At 31.3% G+C, this 24,944-nt stretch overlaps 2 protein-coding genes across 2 annotated transcripts; both read right to left on the bottom strand.

Moving 5' to 3' along the window:
* Positions 1–3,930: 3,930 nt before the first annotated feature.
* On the bottom strand, positions 3,931–5,105 carry LOC132939972 (uncharacterized). Its single transcript, XM_061007421.1, has 3 exons — positions 4,410–5,105; positions 4,225–4,353; positions 3,931–4,158 (listed from the first exon to the last, which is right to left on the bottom strand). The coding sequence occupies exons 1-3, from the start codon at positions 5,103–5,105 to the stop codon at positions 3,931–3,933; spliced, it is 1,053 nt and encodes a 350-aa protein (XP_060863404.1).
* A 559-nt stretch (positions 5,106–5,664) lies between these two features.
* Positions 5,665–6,746, bottom strand: LOC132939909 (zinc finger protein 746-like). The gene is made up of 2 exons (XM_061007338.1): positions 6,031–6,746; positions 5,665–5,945 (listed from the first exon to the last, which is right to left on the bottom strand). The coding sequence occupies exons 1-2, from the start codon at positions 6,185–6,187 to the stop codon at positions 5,734–5,736; spliced, it is 369 nt and encodes a 122-aa protein (XP_060863321.1). The 5' UTR covers positions 6,188–6,746; the 3' UTR covers positions 5,665–5,733.
* Positions 6,747–24,944: the final 18,198 nt, after the last annotated feature.

Here is a 24,944-nt window from a genome sequence, read left to right on the forward strand (position 1 = left end):
ACTCTGAGCCAGATAAAATATATCAATTTTATTGTGGCGACCTCGAGAAAAATAATCTCTTATTACATTTTGTTGTTCTCCGATAACATCATCCAAGATAAAAATTGAGTTCGGTAAAACTTTCTCGGGTGGAATTACTTTATCATTCTCGAAAAAGGTAAAAATGTTGATACCATCAATACCGTCAATAATACGTTTCAGTAATTTATATTTCGGTTGTTCCAGCGTCTTGGAGTATATGTAAACGTTTTCAAATCGCAAACCGTTTTCATCGACGAGTAGAAAATACATCAGATTGGTTTTACCACAACCAGAGCTCCCAAGTACCAACGACCTTATCGTATTTGGGAAAAGTTCACCGTGTCTCAGCTGAATTGTCTCGGGGGTATCAATGTTATAAATCCGAAGTTTTTTCTCTTGTTCAATAAGACGCATTTTTTTTTTTTTAATTTTTCACTATAAATATAGATGAAATGTTAGCGATAACGTCACACGATGTCTCGCGTTCGTAAGCGAAACAACAATAAAGGATCCGGTCTTATTAACTCTGTTATAAATCATTTACCCGTGGAATTGCATTTACCAGGCTATAGGTAAGTCACTACATAATATTATTGTTATTATTAAATCCTGTCTACATTTTATATATATATATATATATATTTGTTATAGATTTGCCGGTCCTGGAACCAAATTAAAAGAAAGACTAGCGCGTGGAGAACGCGGAATAAACCGTCTTGACGAGTTGGCCAGAGCCCACGATATCGCATACGAAGAAAGTAATTCACTAACTGATAGACACAGAGCGGACGAAGTATTAGAAAATCAAGCTTGGGAAGTGTTTAAATCTAAAAACACAGGTATCAAGGAAAAAGCTGCGTCTTGGCTGGTCACTACAGCCATGAAGGTCAAACGTAAGATTGGAGCTGGTTGCGGATTTAAACAAATGGTTTTGGCTGCTAAAAATTCGATCAAAAATAAAATTAACGAAAGAAATATAACTAAATTAGTAAAAACATGTCTGTCAGCTGCGAAAAAATCTAAAAAATCTAAAAACAAGAAGACTAAAACTCCAAGGATTATACCGATACCGAAAAAGGGCGGTGTTTTACCATTAATACCTATTTTTGCTGGTTTATCTGCATTAGGTGCACTTACCGGAGGTGTCGGTAATATAGTAAAAGTCGTGAAAGAATTAAATTCTGGTAAAAACACTCCTATTCATTTAGGCAAAGGCTTATATCTAGCACCTCACAAGGGTAGTTCTTATAAAGTCGTAAAAGGTAAAGGTTTATACCTAGCACCATACAAGGGCGGATCAGTTAAGAAGAAGAAGAAGTCTAGGTCAAAAAACTAATTGTTACGTTACCCGATAGAGCGTTGTTCGATTATGAGGTTATAAAATACGCTGTCATGTTGAAAATACCTCATTTCATTGGCGTATTTTCTAGAGACAAGTTGCCACAACGTTTAAAAAATCAAGAGTCGGCTGTAGTTAATTTAGACACTGAAATCGGTACAGGTACTCATTGGGTAGCGTATAAGAAAATCGGAAAACAAGTTAAATATTTTGACAGCTACGGAAACTTACCCCCTCCGTTAGAATTACAGAAATATTTCAACGGGTGCAGTATCGAATATAATTACGATAGACATCAAAAATATAATACAACAAACTGTGGTCACTTGTGCTTACAATTTTTATCATGTACACTATAACGTTAACCGGCAACTCGAGTGAATTGTCATGCGACTTTTTTCCACCTATAGAAGTCAGTAAAAATGCTAAAATCTGTCTGCTGGGTTTTCAAACAAATAATTCTATACCTAATGTAAACGAAAAATGCAGCAAAATAGGAATCACAAATAATATCGCTGGTAAGCGTACAAGCGGAAGCTATACGATACCCACTGGATCTTATGAGTTGAAGGAAATCGAAGCGGCAATAATACGTGTATTACCTAATTCAGATACTTTATTCATGTTGAGAGCAGATAATATTACATTAAAATGCTCAATGTTTTGTAGCGAAACTGTAGATTTTTCCATGTCTGATAGTATAGGACAGTTATTGGGGTTTAAAAACCGTAAGTATGGTGCTAATGTCAATCACGTATCAGATGCGTTGGTCAATATTACTAAAACAAACTGTATATATATCGACTCAAATCTGGTTATGGGTTCATTCGTTAACGGTAAGCAGTGCCATACAATACATGAGTTTTACCCGAATGTACCTCCAGGTTATAAAATAATAGAGGTTCCAACACATTTGGTATTTTACCCAATTAATTCTACATCTATAACGCACGCGAGTATAATTTTAAAAAATCAAGACAACGAGTTGGTCGATCTACGAGGCGAGCCAGTATCGATACGATTATTAATTCAAGACTTGTGATGGGTCTGAAATTTTGTAATATAAATAGGACTACATATGTAAAACCTGTCAGTCGTATTAAAAACAGTAGAAAGGTAACAACTCCGAAGAAGAAGAAATATTCGAAACGTAAACAAGTTGATCATAGTCTAACAGCAGATAATTTGGCTTTTCTACGCTCGCTGAACGCTATTTAATATGGACGATTTGTATTTGGATGTAACGGCTGGATACACCGACGATTGTAAAATAACTCAAATTGACTATCATTCTTTTTTACCGTATTCAACATCTGCTCTTTCCAATAACGATGAGGTGCGTATTGCTCTGCATAACACAGAGTCTTATACTTTACCATGTGAGAGTTATATTTACATCGAGGGGACAATAATCAAACCTGTGGAAATAACTGACGAGATTAGATTCATAAACAACGGACTGGCATTTCTTTTCTCTGAAATGAAATACGAAATAAACGGTACTCAAATTCAGAAACTCGTCAATCCGGGTATATCGTCCACATTAAAAGGATATTGCTCGTATAATAAAACAAATATTTCATCGCGTCATAATGCTGCTTGGGATAGCGAAATTAAAACTGCTAATAAAGATTTTATCGATAACGACCATTTTAACGGATGTATTAATCTTAAAGATTTGTTTGGTTTTTGTGAAGATTATAAGCGAATTTTAATAAACTGTAACCAGCAACTTATATTAAATAGAGCATCGATTGATATCAATGCCATCAAGCAGTTTAAAAATAATGAAGTTGTCGCAGACGCTCCTAAACTAAAAGACGTTAAAATAAACATAACAAAAATATTGTGGCGGATGCCTATAGTGAGAGTTAGTGACAGAGAAAAAATTAGACTGTTGAGAGTAATCAATAGTCAGAAACCACTGACATGTGCGTTTAGATCGTGGGAACTGTGTGAATATCCATTTTTACCTCAAAACACTTCGCATTCGTGGAAAGTGAAGACATCGAACAAATTAGAAAAACCTAGGTATGTAATAATCGGTTTTCAAACCGCTAGGAAAAATAGTCCGACTAAAACAATGTCGTGTTTCGACCATTGTAAAATAAAAAACCTAAAGGTCTATTTAAACGCAGAAGTATTCCCCTATGAAGATTTTCAGTGTGACTTTACCAAGAATAAGATGGCGACATTATATCGCACGTATGCCGAGTTCCAGAAATCTTACTACGGACATGAAGATGTGAAACCTCTGTTGAATCGAGCAGATTTCAAAAATCTGTCTCCAATTATAGTTGTTGACTTGAGCAGACAGAACGATAACGTGAAAACATCAACCGTCGACCTCAGGATTGAACTAGAAGCAGACGAAGCGTTCCCAGCTTCAACATCTGCATATTGCTTAATATTACATGACCAAATTATAAATTATAATCCATTTAATGGAGAAGTAAGAACCTTGTAAATACTTATTGTAAACCTTACTATTATTTTAATAAATAAAAAACTTTTTTTTAAGTATCACGCTTGTTTTATTTTCATATAAATTAGTTATTTTCATACAAATATTAAAATAGACGTCGCTTAACATCACGTACTGGCGTCGGATGCTTGGCGAAGGTTGACTGAGATCGTTTGTGTGATGGCACTGGATGTTCGGTGAAAGTTGGGTAAGGTTGCGGTGGTGATATCGTCCTGAATTGGTAGAAAAAATCAGGCCCATCGTTTACCTCGCATGCCTGCGGGTTGCGAATCTCGGCTGGTGTCCGTGCAGGTCCATCAATATAATCTAGTGCCTGGGAAAAATAAATATAAAATAAATATTGTGTTTTTATTTTTAAAACTATGTTTATATAAATTACCTTAGCTAAAATATCATCCTTAGGCTGATTAAATCCATCACGTGCAGATGAATCGTCGTGCATGCTGAATATATTGCTGACCGGCGAATAGCTTGGAGACGTTGGTGTATCCATTTGACCATTCTGTAACTAAAATTGTATTAAATATTTTTTTTTTTACATGTACTACTATATTTATGAATTACCTCATGCGTCAACTGTTGTAACACAGTTTCAGCTAGTTGTACGGTTGCATACATTTGTATTTGACCGATCATGTTTGGGTAAATTTTCTCCGTTCGATCGTCTTGTACGTTTTTAATGAATATTAACATCTCTTCTAAATTTTTCGGTGGTGATTTAAGGTGAGCAGATTTCTCATGTAGATACATCGCAAAATCGTCAAACTGCCTAGTAATTAATGGAGCAGTGTTTATTTCTTTCCGTACAATACTTTCGAAAATACTACATTCAAGATATTGAAGCTTAATAAAGTCCTCCCGATTTAACAGTACTCTGCACCCGTCCTGAGTTTTTGACTCTATTACTAGCACATTTTCTCCGCCATACACCATACTGGATATTTTATGAAATTCCGTCTCAAGAAATATGATGCGCTTGTACTGGACCGTATCTAATATAAATGATAAGATATGCCCCATCATAGAGAATATGCGTCTCAGGAAATCCGGCGATATTTTAACATGACGCGATGGTGTTAATAAATGAACGGTGACTTGAAAATTATCAGTAGGATCGACACCGACAAGTATGAATTTGCGTGCTGTAAAGTTGATCGTGTAGCTTGTGGTTTCGATGAGTTCAGCCGGTGGTGATAGTGGTACATACGTAAAGGTCTTCTTCTTGTATAATGCAGCGTTGTCTTCAATTGAACCAGCCATGTTTTTAAAAATTGTTTATTATAAAAATAATAAAGACTTGGAAAAATTGTAAACACTTAACAAATATAATAAAGACGGAGGAGAATCGTACGTGTGTACACTTGACGACAGACTGATTGAATGCCGACTCTTGCGGAGCCTATATAGTGTCCGTTTCACATTCACGTGTTGTAGATATTTCTGAATTATATCAATAAGCGTTTATTTCGTGATTTTCGGCTATTTGTTCGTTTTCAAAAAAACCTACGCCGTACACTAAATGTTGCTACGCTGTAGATATTTCTGAATTATATCAATAAGCGTTTATTTCGTGATTTTCGGCTATTTGTTCGTTTTCAAAAAAACCTACGCCGTACACTAAATGTTGCTACGCTGTAGATATTTCTGAATTATATCAATAAGCGTTTATTTCGTGATTTTCGGCTATTTGTTCGTTTTCAAAAAAACCTACGCCGTACACTAAATGTTGCTACGCTGTAGATATTTCTGAATTATATCAATCTATTTTACGATATTTATTTTTAAAAATCTGATTGATCGAGCAATAATACTTGTCGGTATATCTTTTTTAAAAAATGATCCGTTAAAATCAGTGGGTCTTTTAAAAATCTAATTCTTATAAATAAAACTAACCTGTATCCTCAAATTCGTCCATGGCTTCCATACACATTTCGTCTTCGGTTAACATGTTCGAGCCACCGGCCGGGACATCAGGAACAAATATTTGGGGTGCAATCTGAACTTGAGCTGGAGCAACCTGAACGATTCTTTGCTCTACCGGTTGTGTAATGATCGGTGCAGCAGACATTGGTCTGAGGTGAGCCGGAACGTTGACGATACCTTGGGAAAAATAATAACAATAAATTAATATTGAATAAAAAAAAATAACAATAAATTAATATTGAATAAAAAAATTATAACATACCATGAATATTTTTCATATGCCTTTTAAGATGCGACTTATCGTTGAATGTCGATGTACATACGGTACACGGAAAACGTATGCCCGCATGAATTTTGCCATGTCTAACCAAACCGTCTTTACGTGCGAACACCGACGGACACTGATCGCAGTTGAACATATTTAAAACGTTTGAAATAAAAACGAGATGAAAAATAATATAGTGTTTAAAACACTTGTAAAAATTAAAACACAGAGTGATAATAATTGATTATATTTTAAATAATGTCAAACAAATAATAAATGCTGAAAAACACATGAACGGAGCAAACACATAGAACGTGTACAAGTAACTGTGACACACTGAACGAACACACTGAACGCCGTTGCCTTTTAAACATAGAGTAATAATAATTGATTATATTTTAAATAATGTCGAGCAAATAATAAATGCTGAAAAACACGAAAGGAGCAAACGCATAGAACGTGTACAAGAAACTGTGACACACTGAACGCCGTTGACAACGGCGGCAGCTGCAGCTGGTGTACGACAAGGTCGTATCGATAACAAAGGGATAATAGCCATCTATTCAATAGATATATACGATTATTTGATCGTTTTCAAAAAAACCTACGCCGTACACTAAATGTTGCTACGCTGTAGATATTTCTGAATTATATCAATAAGCGTTTATTTCGTGATTTTCGGCTATTTGTTCGTTTTCAAAAAAACCTACGCCGTACACTAAATGTTGCTACGCTGTAGATATTTCTGAATTATATCAATAAGCGTTTATTTCGTGATTTTCGGCTATTTGTTCGTTTTCAAAAAAACCTACGCCGTACACTAAATGTTGCTACGCTGTAGATATTTCTGAATTATATCAATAAGCGTTTATTTCGTGATTTTCGGCTATTTGAATAAATCTACACCGTCATAACAATAAATATATGCGTCATACGATATTTAATAATAATATATGTTTATTTTTAATTTCACACTGAACGTTGATAGTAGGAGTTAATTACTGATAAGGAGATTTATACACCGCACACGCTACGGATAATCGTTATCACTAATGAGGAGTTAATTACTGATAAGGTTACGGTAGTTGCATCAGATGCTGATAGTAGGAGTTAATTACTGATAAGAAGATTTATACACTGCACACGTTACGGATAATCATTATCACTAATTAACTGATGGTGCGGAGGGCGTGGGGGTGCGGAGGGCGAGGGGGGCGAGGATGGTGAGGGGGCGAGGAGGGCGAGAAGGCGAGGGGGCGAGCGGTCTGAACTCTCTATTATATACTACTCTTATTAGTATTAGGTAGTAGCATCAGGGTCGGTTATAGGCGTAGGCGACGTAGGCACAAGCCTACGGCGGCAAAATTTATAACTATATAGAGACGGCATATAAGAAAATTTAAATATCTTATTTTTCACGTTTATTTTAGATTTTAACAAATTTCAAAGTACAATATACAAACATATTGTATATATATATATCTACATATCTATATATATCTACATATATTAACTCCAAAACAATATTCAATAAAAATAATATAGATAATTTTTCCCTGAATTGCGATAACGTCTCAAAGCATGTTGTGCCATTACAATTTAATCGATAATAATTCTATTAGCGTTTTTGCAATTGGTGACTGTTGTGTGTCATTCACTCTCGCTGTACAGTGTAGTGTAGTGTAGGTACATTCTTTATTGAGCTCAACAATATAATTTTTTTATAAATCAAGACATATACATCTATCAAGACTTCATTACACAATAGGTAAGTAATATAAATATAATATATTTTTAATTTACTGTTAATCATTATTGGTACCTAAATGGTTCAATAGTATACGGTCGCCGTTATAGTGAAACTGCCCGACAGTTCAATCATAATATTATGTAAAATGGTTAGGCTCGTGGTTAGGTTATGGTTTGACGGATGGCCGGAGGGGGCCAGGGAGAATAAGCTGCGTATTATAGACGCTATTGAAACTGGGTTCACGACAGTAAATAATATTGCTGTATCGCGCGTCGTTCTTAGTCTTCTTCATAATTGAATGTATTTTTATTTATTTAATAAATTAGAACACGTTTACTACAGGCATAACATCTTCTATCTGATATTTATTGTATTTGTAATTATTTTAAAAATGCAAAAAGACCAAATAATAGACTTTTTGTTAACTAGTGGTTAATTAACTATGTAATACTGTTATATAATTAGTTTTTCTTGTCCGTTGTTGTATGGAGTTTATGTTAAATAATTAAAAAATAAAATAATATTAATTAATTAATTATTTATTCAGATATTATGGCCGATGACATAAAAAAGCGTAAACAATTATCAGGTTCGCAATATTTAAAGAAAAGACTAGCACGGGAGAAAGATTTAGTTAAACAAAAAGGTAGTTTACTGAAATTTTGTCAACAAAATAGTCAAGAAAATGTTATTAATGATAATGATACTGATGACAGTGAAGAAAATAGTGGAAATAAAAATATTGAAGATCTAAGTATGGGCGAAGTTGACAATAAAAAAAAAGAACATGACAATGAAAGTAAAGAAGAGATTAATATAACTGAAAAGAATAGTGCCAATTTAAATATTAAAGATATACATGATATAAACTGCAGAAAAGCTGATTTTGACTCTGAAAATGAAAACAAGAAAGATATTGCTATAAGTACTATAAGTGAAGAAAATATTGAAAATAAAAAATCTTGCAATGATGATGAAAAGTACACCAATTTTAAGTCTCTTGATTTTGATGACCCTAATAAATGGCCCTCTATCGATGAAAAATTAAGACTTTATTTAATAGAGTGTGGACCTCGTCAAATAAATATGGAAACATTTCCTATAAACACTAGTGGTTTCATATCCCTACGGTCATTTGTTTTAGAGTGAGTTACACCAAAAACCAAAAACCAAAAACCAAAAACCAAAATCGATTTTCTCAAAAACATATTTTGCTTAAAAATTCCCGTTTTTCCTTAATTTTTCTTTTGTTTCTACTGGGAAATTTTCATTTTTGACCCCCCAAAGTACTAACTAGATTCACTTTCCTATCAGAAAAGTTACTGTCAAAACACACATCATTGTAAAATCAACACATCCATCGTTCCACTCAAAATCTAAAAAATCTGCAGTGTATTTATGTCATCAAAACATCTTTGTGTATGTATAGTTAGTAGTTACTGGGAGTCATCCCCGTCCTGACATATTAATACCAAATAGCATCAAACGTGCAAATATTATTTTCTAATCAGTTATAAAAATAATATCCCAGACAGGACTAATTTATTTTATATAAAGAACCTGACCTGACCAATAAAATGCATAAAGGCACCTACAGTATAGTACATTAATTAATTGAATATAAAATAAATATAAAGAAATTACAATTGATAGGTAGGTACTTATTTAATTAAACAAATAAATAATAATATAACACAGACCAAATTGCATCTCTTCGGCCGATCTCTATTTGATAGGTGGGTTAAAATGCTAAGGATAGAGTTCAAATATGCTTTACGTAGTGACCAGTTTCACATTTTGTTTAATTTACATAACACTTTACTTCATCACAGAGAAATGTCATTGATTTTGAAACTGACAGTAATGAGAAACATCTTTCTCAAGACTAAGTGCAGACAAACATACAATAATACCTATGTGAAAATCAACAACAACCTATAATTTATTAAAATATATTATTATAAGCAAACTTAAAAGTTTTTTTTGGGGGGGAGGCCTGAACAAATGTATGTAAAACAGACCCACGGCTCACGGGGGCGAAGCACCAACACCCTTCTATAGTTCACAATTTTTACATATAATATATTGTCATTATTACTCGAAACTGTCTCGACGGATGTGTAGGGGTGTTCAGCCCACCAAATAAAAATGATAGATAAGAAATTAATGCTACCTAAAATCAAAAAAATGTGTTATGTATGTAATTACAAACTAATGTTGTAATGTAAATTGGTCCACTGTGTAAAATAAATAAATATTAATTAATATGTTCGGTGTCAGGGTTAGGCAAGTTAAGTACGTGTGTGATATATTAAATGTTTATTTTTAGGCTAGTATTATTCTATACATAAGTTTATAAATGCACTCATTGTAAGTTGTAACCATTCTCTGTTAGAATGGATTCCTATTTGTAAATATTGTTAACCAGCTTTATTATGTCTGAGTTATCTTCTGTAAATAATTAAGTATAAACTATGCATGTTTTGTAAAAATGGGTACAGCCATTATAATTATAGAACATAAAAGAAAAAGAAAAAGAAAATAACCACTGATGGACAGAATTATTTTAAAATTATGTGTTAAATATAATTAGATATTGTAAATAAATTGTAAAAATAAATTAAAATAATTTCTATAATATTATTATGTACCTATTTATGTAGATATATTTAAAATTATTTTTCAGCACAATTTACCATGGCCATGAATATAGTAAGTAGCAGTAAATAGTAGTGTGCAGATGACCGTAACTAAAGAAAACATAAAGAATATTTGACTAATATAGCTAAAAAGAATATAGCGGTTGGAACTTTGGAAGACAAAAAGAACTAAAAAAAAAAAAAAAAAATGAATTATTGACAATACCTAGTATGTATAGTGATTTTTTCATTCTTAGACTAATTTATTGTGTTTAAATATCATTATTAAAATCTTAAGAGAAAACATACACCGTAAGTACCTATATCATACAAACTGAATGTTAGTAATCTCTCTAGTTGGTAGCTCTGCAGATGAGTAAGATTATGCAAATCTCTGCATTTTATATTAAGTTGGGCGATTGTACGCTCTCCTGATTTTAATATTAAACGGTCTTAAAACAGTAAGTATTGCAAAGGTACCTAATGCAGTTTAATAAGATATTTAATTTATACTACAGATCAGTCTAGTTTAGTTTGAGAATGCATTATTATTATGTTTTTCATTTATATTTCCATCCTATTTGTCAAATTTCTGCAGAATGGTGTAATGTACTTTGGGTTATATATATTATGTAACTATGTAAGCACAATAATGTAAGAACAATTCAGAGTGACAGTATACTTATAGTTATTTATCTTACTTACTTTAATCTTTTAATATTTTTTTTGGTAGGTTCTAGTATTGTATGACGTGATCTACCGATTAAATAACTTTGGTGTTGAATGCTATATATTGATACCACCATATCAGATAGTAATTTAATGTACCTACCCATAGCTTGATAAAATGTCAACCTTTATAGCTTAATAAATTCCAATTGTAAATACCTAGGTACCTACCTATTACATTGTTAGAATAAATTATTTTCCTATATCCAGTTGACCCAACGCATTTGACAGTCCCATTATTTATTAAGTTATATAGTTAATAATTCACATTGTTTGTAAATTATATTTTTATAATTTTTTTTTTATTATTTATTAATGTATGATGAACTATACAAACGGACATATTTTGGACTGAAAGTCGTAATATAGTTTTAAATAAAGTACAATGGTCCTGGTTTTGTTGTGGAAATATACATCACTGTTTCAAGATCGAAGAAAATATAATAGACTGCACATAGTACTGACTTCTATGATAGAAGTCAGTACTATGTGCAGACCAGAGGCTTGGTCTTTTTGAGCAAATTTATGACAGAGAAAAATGAAAATTAAGAAAACAAAGAACTTATTGGTGACAGTGGAGACGATGAAAAGACGGTTTAATGAAAAATTGACCAAGTAAAAGAAATTATGGATCTCGGGTTCAAGAACCATGCACGGTGTTAAGGTTTACTTTGTTACAATAATAGTGTATTGGTTTGATGGTTTTTTGTAGTCTGAAAAAGAGACACAAAAACAGCAATTATATTATATTCATTGGAGTAATTCCATTAAATTTTAGCAGGAGCATATCTTTTATTGGTCCAATTATTGTAAAGACAAATTATTAAGTCTTATTTAAATCCAATCGCTTTGCTCAGGTACACTAGGTAATCTTAGATTCTGAATGCTATGAATGTATTGATTTTAAAATGATGTGTTTTTTTAATTTTTGTGTCATCGCCTTGTGGGGCAGTAAAACTGCTTCGATTTTCTTCAACAGTATTTTGTTTGATGGGAAAGTGAATATATTTGGTGCATTCGGGAGATCAAAATTATAAATCCCCAATAGTTTTCAAAATGAGAATTTGTTAATTTACAAGTGAATATTATCCAATGTCTACCTTCAAAAGTTTGTAAAAAATGAATTTGACTTTTCAGTAAACTTTTTTTTTAATGTAGGAATCATAGGGAGATCTTTCATTAAATTTTCAAAGTTTACATATAAATAGAAAATGTTTATGAATTTCTAACTAGAAATAACTTACCAATTTTTGTCATTTTGTCTAACTTCAGATGCTCATAAAAATTATTGTGGATTTACGTTCACATATTTTTTTAAATTTCCACCAACAACAACTTTACTTATGATGAACATTCTATTATATTTTCAAGATTTTGGACCGACCAAAAAATTTAGTATCGAAAAGTTTTAAAAAAAAACTAATACAACTCGTAATTTATAATCAAAAAGAGTTGCAATATTACGAAAACGTTATGGTGCATATAGAAATTGCTGAAAATGAAAATGAAAATGAAAATTTCATTTATATTTGTTTTAATATTAATTTTATCAAAAACTGGTTTTTCATAAATATTTCAGTTTTTTCTTAATTTTTTATTTGTTATTCCTTACGTTTTTGAAAATTATTGGGCATTTTTTACTTTTGACCCCCCTTCCCCCTCTCAAAAAAAAAAATTACCAACTAAATTTACTTTCCTACTAGAAAAGATGCTGTTGAAGAAAATTAAAGCATTTTTACTGTCCCAAAGATGATGAAAAACACACAAAAAAAATAACACATCAATGTTATAAAATGTGATATTTATATGAAATGAAAAATTTTCTTTTAGTAAATTTAATCTATAATCTATGATAGTGACACGGCTATTGGTTATAACGAATTAGTAATAACAACATAATTTTATTATATTATAAGTTATAACAATATTTTATTATTTGTTCAGTTATGTAATCTTTTATAAAAAGTTTGACAAATCAATGAAATAGTATTGTTATTTCATAGGTATAAAGTTCAGAATCTGCAGGTGCAAAAGCATATCTTTGCACCTGCTACATAATACCAGGGGGTGCAAGTGCACCGTCATGCACTCCCGTAAATACGCCACTGATTATATTATCAACATCAAAATTCAAAAAAGGGTACCTTCAAACATTTTTTGTGACCACTTAATAGAAACTAGGTATTAAAATCCTGAGGAATGTTGTAAAAAAAAAAAAAGGAACGGAAACCGACAAAATAGAGCATTAGCATCAAAGATACTAAAAGAACATTGGTAGAAGTATTTTCATAAACATTAGAAATAATGTCAATATATTTTATGAATTCCTAAATGACATTAAAACAAGAACGCCCATAAGTAAAATTTTAGGGAGGTAGGCCAAAATAATAAAAAAAAATTCAAAATGTAAACTAATTAAAAGTTTAATGTTACATCAACATAAAAATGTAAATAATATACTATTATGTATTTACGCTAATGTTTAGTAATTAATATTAATTGTAGTTTTTTATAATATATAACAAAATGCATTGAAATGTTTAATAAGTATAGTAAAAAAACAAATAAATAGCAAATCAAACAATGTAATCAAATTTATTATTTTGTAACGGTAAATAAGAACTGCTTTAAAGAATTTATTTTTTTTATTTGAAAATTAATATTTACATCCTGAATGAAACTATTCTTGTACAAGTTCATGCTTTCATGCTAAAAATATATTAAATTATAAATTCATTTAACTTTTTAGTTGGAGAGTCAATTGTCACGTCTTGCCACCCTCCACCACTAATGGACGCCCATGAATTAAGACAACATTTTTAAAAGGTATTATTTATAGTTTAATATATAAACACAAAATGTATGTAACATACATTTTTTATAAGACTTTTAAATAGATGTGAAAAAATATGAATGTAATAATAATTTTAAAAATGACAAGTTATAGCAATAAACTATAGTTTATTTTAGAAAAATATTAATTTTCATATTTAGAGATAATGATCAATTAATGGGGGTTGATAGCTTACAACATTTGTACATTTTTATATTTTAGTAAATTTCATTCAAAAATAAATAATACCATCTTTTTTATTATACCTAATATTTACTACATTTCTGTTGCACCCATATTAAGTGCATATTAAGTACAATTGTTTTATACTTTAGGGTTTTTCAGTGAAATTATATTTTAGTTTATTAAAACTAATTAATAACAGTTCCCGATTATACTTATGTAGTGTGACATTATTACTATTATCATTATTACTATTATCACTATTATTATTACTATTACTTTTATCATTATTATTATTATTATTACTTTTCCACTCATGTTAGAGGTTATGTTTAATATTCGTAGTTGTTGTTGTCGTGTGCGAACGTGGGACGCACGTCGTTCCTAACTTACTGAATTATTATGTATGTGTATTGAAGTTATTGAAAGTAATAAATTGTTGTAAACGAAAGTATTAGTTATTTCTTACATCAGAAGTGGGATAAAGAACGAATGTTAATTATGGATGGTCAGATGAATGCGGATAAAAATGTCGACGGCGAGACGCAGTACTCTACTGATGAAGTGAATCGTGTGATCTTCGGCCAGAGTACTCAGAACACTCAGAGCCATGTAAAGGAAGACGGGAACGCGATTTTGATGCAGACATTACTCAAACAGAATGAGTTACTAATGAGAATGTTAGCGATAAAGGAGAAACCGCCAGAGGAGGTATACGCTCCACCGGACTTGTCAAAAATACTACCAACGTTTGATGGTAAGTGTAAGCCCCACGAAGCGGCGGATTGGTTGAGCACGCTCTGTGGAGTGGCGTCATTACATCGTTGGTCGGATGCACTCAAGTTGGAGGCGGCGAGAGTAAACGTGGATGGTCCAGCCCGCCAATGGTATATTGGGCGAAGATTCAATTCATGGGCAGAATTTGAACAGCAGTTTAAAGCAACGTTCTTCAGAAAGGTTAACACGGGCAGTCGATGGAAGGCATTGGCAGCGCGGGTGCAAGGTAAAAACGAAAGTATTCTAGACTACTTCCACGAAAAGGTTCGACTTTGTCGAGATTTGGAATTAGATTTGTTTGATACCAAGGAACAGTTATTAGACGGTATCCAGTCGAAAGAATTATTTCAATATTTGTTAAGCCGTACTCATAATGACGAAAATGAGTTACTATTTGACATTATGGACTACATGCGGTTAGTGGAGCACAGAAATGTTCGATTTCAAAATAAAATAGTTTTGTCCAATTCAAATGAGAAGCAGTGGCCCAGAGGAGAAAGTCCTAAGCCCAAAGCGGAAAGTTCGAGTAGGAGTCAGAAGGGTGTTGAGTCAGCAACAAGCCGGATATGTTACAACTGTGGATCCAGAACACACATTGCGCCAAGTTGTCCCAGTCCAGTAAGACCAAAAGGAGCATGCTACGGTTGCGGTTCAACAGCACATCAGTGATCAGCGTGTCCAGAACGTGATCAGAAAAATAGGAATGACACAAATGAAGAATCTCGGCGACAGAACGAGCGGCAACATAGTGGATCAGCAGGAGAGATCAGACTGTTAGAGCCAGCATATAATGTAAGGGTAAGTATAATATTATGTAAGGAGACTGTTACTGTTAATGCATTGGTAGATAGTGGTAGCCCAATTTCTTTGATTAAGTCTCTTATCCGGACTAGTGAACGAAAACCGTTTAATAATGATATTTTTATTTCGGGTATCAACGGGTCTCAATTGAGTATTGAAGCTGTTACTGATGCTACGGTTTTATTAGTTGATTATGATTTAAATAAGAAACAAATATTTTATGTGGTAGATGATCAGACTATGTTATCCGAATGTTTATTGGGTAGAGATTTTATTAAGGGGATGAATATTTGGTTTGGTGAAGATGGTAGGATTATGGTAAATTCGAAGCAAGAACAGTGTAATGGTAATGACTTCTTGGTTGACTTAGGGTTAATAGAGTATGAGTTGGGAGATGAGGTGGAGAGAAGAAAATAACCACTGATGGACAGAATTATTTTAAAATTATGTGTTAAATATAATTAGATATTGTAAATAAATTGTAAAAATAAATTAAAATAATTTCTATAATATTATTATGTACCTATTTATGTAGATATATTTAAAATTATTTTTCAGCACAATTTACCATGGCCATGAATATAGTAAGTAGCAGTACTACAGGCATAACATCTTCTATCTGATATTTATTGTATTTGTAATTATTTTAAAAATGCAAAAAGACCAAATAATAGACTTTTTGTTAACTAGTGGTTAATTAACTATGTAATACTGTTATATAATTAGTTTTTCTTGTCCGTTGTTGTATGGAGTTTATGTTAAATAATTAAAAAATAAAATAATATTAATTAATTAATTATTTATTCAGATATTATGGCCGATGACATAAAAAAGCGTAAACAATTATCAGGTTCGCAATATTTAAAGAAAAGACTAGCACGGGAGAAAGATTTAGTTAAACAAAAAGGTAGTTTACTGAAATTTTGTCAACAAAATAGTCAAGAAAATGTTATTAATGATAATGATACTGATGACAGTGAAGAAAATAGTGGAAATAAAAATATTGAAGATCTAAGTATGGGCGAAGTTGACAATAAAAAAAAAGAACATGACAATGAAAGTAAAGAAGAGATTAATATAACTGAAAAGAATAGTGCCAATTTAAATATTAAAGATATACATGATATAAACTGCAGAAAAGCTGATTTTGACTCTGAAAATGAAAACAAGAAAGATATTGCTATAAGTACTATAAGTGAAGAAAATATTGAAAATAAAAAATCTTGCAATGATGATGAAAAGTACACCAATTTTAAGTCTCTTGATTTTGATGACCCTAATAAATGGCCCTCTATCGATGAAAAATTAAGACTTTATTTAATAGAGTGTGGACCTCGTCAAATAAATATGGAAACATTTCCTATAAACACTAGTGGTAGATCATTTTCATCTTTTCACTATTTTCGACGTTTACCTAATGGTGAACATATTAAACGTTCTTGGATAATTTATTCTAAATCAGTGATTCTATGTTTTGTTTTTGCTGCAAATTGTTTAATATTGGAGTAGTATCTCTTACAACCAATGGTAATAATGATTGGAAAAATATATCAAATATATTGAACAGACACGAGACATCAAATTCTCATAAAAAGGCATATTAAAATTGGAAAGAATTAGAAACAAGGTGTAAACGTGGAAAAACTATCGATAATATCAATGAAGCTAATTTAAAAATTGAGACAGAACATTCGGGGGAAATCAGATAAACTTAATACTTCCAATAATGGTAACTTCTTAAAATGTATTGAATTTTTAAGTAAATTTGTTCCAGTAATGAAAGAACACATAAGAAGAATATCATCTCAAGAAATTCATTGTCATTACTTAGGAAAAGATATCCAAAATTAAATAATTCAATTATTGGCGAATAAAATAAGATCTCGCATCATAACTGCATTAAAAAATGCAAAATATTATTCAATCATTTTAGACTGTACACCAGATATAAATCATACAGAACAAATGACTGTCATAGTTAGATTCGTCTCAACTACTGAAAATGAAACCACAAGTAAAATAGAATACGTTTCTATAAATGAACACTTTATCGGTTTTATAGAATTACACAATACTACTGGCTTAAATAATATGACTGAAGTTATTCTTAAAAAACTGAGAGAATTAGATATTTCATTAGATGACATGAGAGGCCAAGGATACGACAATGGGGCTAATATGCGTGGATATAAAAATGGTGTTCAAGCTAGAATTCGAAATCTAAATTCAAGAGCTTTTTATGTGCCATGCAATGCACATTCTTTAAATTTGGTTTTGAACGATTCAGCAAATTGTTGTTTAGATGCAGTTTCATTTTTTGATATTGTACAAGAAATGTATATATTTTTTTCAGCATCAACACAGAGATGGGATGTTTTTCGTAAATATGTTAAAAATCTTACTGTAAAACCGTTAAGTGCAACTCGATGGTCTAGTAGAATAGATGCTATTCGACCAATTCGATTTCAAACTGCTGAAATTTATGATGCACTGGAAGAAATATCAGAAGACACTTCACTTACGAGTGTAACTGGCGTTCGAAGTCGTTCTGAAGCTAAAGGTATAGCTGAAAAATTAATGACCTTCAAATTTTTATGTAGTTTAGTAATTTGGTATGATTTATTATGCGAAATTAATATCACTAGTAAATTATTACAATCTATATCATTAAATATTATCGAATCAATCAATCAGATAAACAATACCAAAATATTTTTACAAAAATATCGTAGTGATGAAAATTTTGAAAAAATACTTACACAAGCAAGTAACTTAGCAAATGAACTTGGTGTACAAGATAGTTTTTCGTTAAATCAATTTCGAACTCGACGTAGAAAAACTCATTTTGATTACGAATCTCGTGATACTCCTATAACAGATCCTAAACAGAATTTAAAAATAAATTTTTTTCATCAAATATTAGACAATATGCTCCAATCAATAAATGACCGATTTATTCAACTTGAAGACCATAGTAAATTATTTTCATTTCTTTATAATATTTTTAATGTCAATAATTATGAACATTTAATGAAGTGCTGTAAAGATCTTCAGCTAGCACTTTCTTCAAATGACGGTTTAAATTCTGATATAAATTCTGTTGAACTTTGTGAAGAAATAAATACATCACAAAAACATTTGAAAAATGAAAATGATCCAAAAGCAATTTTAAAATTTATATGTGAAAACAAATTAATAGAATTATTTCCTAATGTATACGTAGCTCTAAGAATTGTATTAACATTACTAGTAACTGCAGCTTCAGTTGAAAGAAGCTTTTCAAAATTAAAAATTGTAAAGAACTATTTAAGATCACAAATTTCACAGGATCGTTTAGTTGGATTGGCAACAATTTCAATTGAAAATCAAATTGCGAATGATTTTGACAGTGACGATTTAGTTAAAGATTTTGCGTCATCAAAAGCAAGAAAAATACATTTTTAAAAATTATAACTAAATATTGTATTTCATAATAACTATTGTAATACTTTACAAACAATCTATGTAATATTAATTTAGTAATTTCTTTTTTATTATATAATAATTGACAAGTGTAAAAAGTTTTTAAATTTTTTTGCTCCTACATATGACATTTATCTATTTAAGTTATAATAAAATAAGAGGCGGCAATTTTGATCTTTGCCTACATATAAAAAATTGCTTGCGCCGGCCCTTTCATTGATTATACATAGTATATATTATTATGTATAATCAATAGTAGTAGGTACCCATGACTGCAGATTTCATAATATATTGCTCAGTCATAAAGCTAAGTGATGCTATATATTATCTTTGCTGAAAAGTCCCATAAGTATTGTCAATCTTTGATTGCAATATTGCATGTTTTTAACATTCTGACACATGGAGACATTTTCGAGATTAGATAATATTTTAAAAAAAACTTGTCATCGTTATTTTCTCAAATGCATCTTCTAAACTCGAATATAATCTCCTTGGCATTCTTTCAGCAACAACTACACGCTAATCAATCATTTCCAAATGATCTAAAAAATTGATAATTGTTATTTTTATTTTTGGTTAATAGTTAAAAATAAAAATAATAACGATTTGATTTATCTTTTAGTTACCTTTTAGGTTAGCCTAACCTATAAAAAGACTTATTGGGGGACGTCGCTGGTCCGAACTCGGCCACGGGCAGCATTTTAAGAGGCAGTCACGGTGTCCGGAGAGAGAGGCCGCCATCTCCCACCCGGGCATGGCAGAGACCTACGGGTGCCCACTTAAAAATTCTGCCAAAAACAAACACACACGCGTTCAAAACCTACAGTACCCTCTCCCACAGTTCCACAGGCTAATGACCTCAGTTGTCGAAGCCTCAACCTAACAAAAAAAAAGACTTATCACGTGGTGAAATTCGGGATAGTAAATTTTTGTAACCAGTATAAAACACAAGTTACCATAAATATATCAGCTATACATACAATGTAAAATTACAACAAATGTTTATATTTTATATTATAATACGCATAGTACCTATATCCTATATGCTATAAGAAATTAAGTCACCTTTCCGTAAGTACCATAAAAAGTGCTAACCTCGTGGCACTAGACGGTCGCCCGGGGGAAACCCAAAAAAAAGAAAATTTTGAGTAGGGTGTGATTTTTTTGTTTTTTTCATTAAAAGACCGAAAGGGGTTATATGACCCCCCCCCCCCCCCCCATTGAAGATACATTCTCTTATTTGTGTATTTGAAATTATCATCACAAATTTAAATATTAAATGTACATTGTACATGTATTATTAGTTATGTATTATAACCCCTTCCCCCCACATTGCATATTCCTGGGTACGCCAGTTGTAACCTGTAAACCTAATACTTACAAAAGTAGTCCCGGAGGCCACATATAGTATATCAATAAAAAAGTTAAGTACCATAGTTCTTGGTTTTCAAGGTTACCTATTAATATTTAATGTTTTAAGGTTACTGTTTTACTATATATAATAGGTATAGGTGCAAAATATATAGGTAGTGTTTGAGATTTTGGGAACAGGGGGGGAGGGTCGAATCCCAACTATAATTATATTGAATAAGCTTAAAACAAATTAGGAAATGATAATGATTGCTATTGACATTTTTGGTGTGCTTAGTCCCTGACGCCCCGCCACCCCTATTTACTTCTACGTATAGGCATGTTACCTAATATAGCTAATACCTAGGTATCTACTGATCCGTAATTGTTAAATTATTATATCTATAATTCAATAATTTAATGTGTGATTTAAAACCCAAGTACCCTACCTACCTAAGTATCTCATCATAAGCACACAAATTGTTATGTGTACACAAGGCATGCAAGAGTTTTGGATTTCATGCTATTTTAAAGCGTATGATTACATTATATATTATTATAACATGACACGAATAATAATTTAAAATAATATAATGATAATGTATTTGAGGGGGCTGACCGGTGGTGAACCTAATAATTGCAGTGTTTTTTTATTTTATTTTTTCCGTTTTATATTTTATTATTATTGGTTTATTAACGCCAAGGGGCAGTTTAATATAATTTATACTTAGTAATTATAGTTGTGTTGACGAGGTTTTCGTTTGGATGTAAAGCGGATTCGCATCATTAATAATTGATCAAGACTAGTAAGTTTTAATTGAATTGCTATATTATACGACTATATATACTTTCCATTTTGCATTTGTACTTTATTTTTTCGAGGACTATATTGATCCACTCTGTCAATCTTGTATTCTCGTATAAATCTCACTAAAGACTACGATGATAACCGTGATTTCATAGGACCTAGGTACATAATATTTTATTCCAGTATAGTTGCGATTACACATAATATATTATTGTTATTTTGTCTAATTTTAAATACATAAGTACCTACAAAACTATTGTGTATATTTTGTACGTCCGTAAATGATAAATACACAATAGAAAGTACATTATTTACCCAACTACACACTCGGGTTGTAAAATATTATAATGCATTGCGTGCAGGTGAGGTATACAGGATGATTATTTCGAAATGTTCATAAGGTGTATAAATTATGTTTTGTGCAAGCTTATCGGAATCAAGCATAAAAAATATAATATATATATCATTTTTGACCGGAGGTGCTGTGAAGCATTCTGTAAGCCCGTCTAGACGAAACGAGCAAACGACTATTATAGTTATTATAATTTATATTTATAAGATAAATCTTGCGCAAAACTTATTAAAACAGTAAAAACACTAATAATTGGTAACTGCTATATTATTATTATTATTATTATTATTGTAGTTAAAATAAGGATCCCGACCTTTCACACTCTAATTATTAGCTACTAATGAATAATGATCATAAAGTGCATTGTCAAATCGTTCGTATACCAATCTATCATACATTCACACTACCTACTGCAAACTTTCTAACTGAAAACTTACTATTTACAATATTTACATATTATATTAGCTATTATGTTGTTTATTACATTGCCATAGTTTTTCCGGCGTCAATCCCCGAGAAAAAATGCTTCAACGTTGATACCTACATACTAGGTTAATAGGTTCATCTATAGTACAGTAGGTAGTACTCTGTACTTACTTATGTACCTATAATCGTTAGATAATATTTAAACAAATAATTCATTTCAACGGAGTGTTTATTGAAGTGCACACTAATTGTCTCTTTACCTTAACATGCACAGGTACACACACGTACCTAATAATAGGTACAACAAATATTGTATTTAAAAAAAAACATGTTTAACAATACGTTAATGTATATTATAATATCTTTTAATTAGTGGTATGAACATATTATTTGGTAACTTGGTTCAACACAGTATATCAATATATAATATAAGATATGTCAATATATTGGTAATATGAGTATAAGTATTGTGCATGGTATTAATATGACATTAGGTAATATACATGCAGATGCAGGCCCACGGGGTAGGGGGGAGTGTAATATGCCCCCTTTGCTTATTTTTGTCGTATAAAAATATGTATGTATGATAAAGCAATAATAATATATTTACCGCTATATAACGTGGGTTGAGAATAGTCAAAAATCCATATTCCTTTCAAAAAAGCTGAGAACGACACTGTGTACACGTGATGACGTATGATATAATACATCATGCATGGGCGTAACTAGGATTGAATAGTTACAGGGGCTAGAGTTCTACAAAACAAAAGTGTAAAAAGACACGTAAATTCAATCAGCTATTACGCGGGACCGCGTCATACTCAGTAGTAGTAATTTGGGGAGTCTGAGTTAATTTTTACGGGGAGATGAAAAAAGTTCAAGGGGGAAAGTCCCCCTTGCAGTACATTTGATCACCGTATACCTAAAAATTCTAATATGTATGGTTGGGGAGTCTGAGTTAATTTTTACGGGGAGATGAAAAACGTTCAAGGAGGAAAGTCCCCCTTGCAGTACATTTGATCACCGTATACCTAAAAATTCTAATATGTATGGTTGGGGAGTCTGAGTTAATTTTTACGGGGATATGAAAAAAGTTTAACCAGGAATGTATGCCTTGCAGTACATTTGATCACCGTATACCTAAAAATTCTAATATGTATGGTTGGGGAGTCTGAGTTAATTTTTACGGGGAGATGAAAAAAGTTTAACTAGGAATGTATGCCTTACAGTGTAACCAATATCCCTATAATTTTCTTGGGGAAATTCAAAACAATTTTTAATATCATTTTCTGAAATAAATAAAAATATTTTTTTTCTTATAATCATTTTGTTTATTTATTTTTTAATCAGTTAATAGTATTTTACAACAAATATTAAAATGTACAATTTTGATTTATTATTTAGACTAGTTTCCTTACTTCTCTAGTAAAAGGTACATATTCAACAATTCGATCATGAATTAATAAACAATAAGCAGTTACACCTGCAAGCGATTCTGATGCTTCAATTTCCAACTGAACATCTACTGTTGAAGCTGTGGCTGAATCGTTCTGTTTTGATGTGTCAATAACAATAATTGGAGCATTTACTAGAAAAGTAGAAGGACTCAATATAGGGTTCCGATTACTTTTTTCATAGTATGATTCTTGAAATGATGTATACATATCATATAATAAGGTGAAATTGTTTTTTGTAAAATCTAAATTCAAATTATCATATGGATAAGCTATCGAGTTCAACAATACTTTAACGTTTGTTAGATTACAATGATCAAATATACTGCAATCTTTTTCAAACAAATTTTTACGTCCTTTTTGTAAACCAATTATGATAAATCGTGGTTTTTCTAATTTTGAAGCAGTTTTCAAATTCCATACAACTTTTTTAGAGGTCCCGAGTTCGGGATATTCAAAAGTTTCAAAAGATCTAAAAGGAATAAACAAACTTTTTTCTTTTTCAACAAGTTTCAATAATTTTAACCTTTCTTCATCGTCAACAGTAATATGTGGTACCCTCCAGACTATTTTGTTTATAACGACTTTGGCTGTAGAAGCAGTTATACCACTTCTAAAGCTTAAAGCATTTAAATCAGAATGACTTCGAGTTAATATTAATTCTAATCTAGTGTTAACTAGTATTTTTTTAAAGTCTTCAAACAAACCTAGTCAATATTTCAATGGAATGCAAGCACTAAATTCACCTTTATCGTTTTCTGATTGTGTTTTGTTTTTAAAATTCCAGCCAGAATTTTCATAACAATTATAGTTGTCTGGTGTACCAGATAAGTAACCTTTCAACGAGCTAGTAATTCCAAGAACACGTGTGCTATCTACTTCTATTCCATTGATTTCTAATCGTATTTGATCGAAGAGGTAAGAGTAACCATTGTTAGTTAGTTTCACTTTTTCATGTTCTGTAATAGTTCCTTCCAAAAAAATAAAGCTTTCGTGTAGATATGGATAAACATCTGTCTGCTGGATTGATATACGTATTTCATCATTATTATTAAATGATGTTGTATACGGTGTGTATGAATGATATTCAATTTTAGTAATTTTAGAATCCGTTTCGTAGCGTGAACTTATATCTAAAATATCACTATCAGGCATTCTGCTTTAATCTATAACCTAGAGCCTGCAAAATTTTTTTATTTTTCACCGTCAATTGTTTTTTTTTATTTGATGTTGCTGCTAGCACATTAGTCTTATGACTAGTTAAACTGATTCGAAGTAGCGGGTTTATATTGAATTTTAATCCCATCTCAAGACCCGTAACGTTTAATATGTAACACAATTGTCAAT

Source organism: Metopolophium dirhodum, chromosome 2, assembly GCF_019925205.1.
Source record: "Metopolophium dirhodum isolate CAU chromosome 2, ASM1992520v1, whole genome shotgun sequence".
NCBI classification, from domain to species: Eukaryota; Metazoa; Arthropoda; class Insecta; order Hemiptera; family Aphididae; genus Metopolophium; species Metopolophium dirhodum.

Bases quoted from the DNA above. Each gene is read 5' to 3' on its own strand.
- LOC132939972 (XM_061007421.1), bottom strand. From the start codon at position 5,105: ATGGCTGGTTCAATTGAAGACAACGCTGCATTATACAAGAAGAAGACC. The intron at 4,354-4,409 runs GTAATTCATAAA...ATACAATTTTAG, and splicing joins TACAACAGTTGACGCATGAG to TTACAGAATGGTCAAATGGA. The intron at 4,159-4,224 runs GTAATTTATATA...TATTTTTCCCAG, and splicing joins AGGATGATATTTTAGCTAAG to GCACTAGATTATATTGATGG.
- LOC132939909 (XM_061007338.1), bottom strand. From the start codon at position 6,187: ATGTTCAACTGCGATCAGTGTCCGTCGGTGTTCGCACGTAAAGACGGT. The intron at 5,946-6,030 runs GTATGTTATAAT...ATTTTTCCCAAG, and splicing joins GCATATGAAAAATATTCATG to GTATCGTCAACGTTCCGGCT.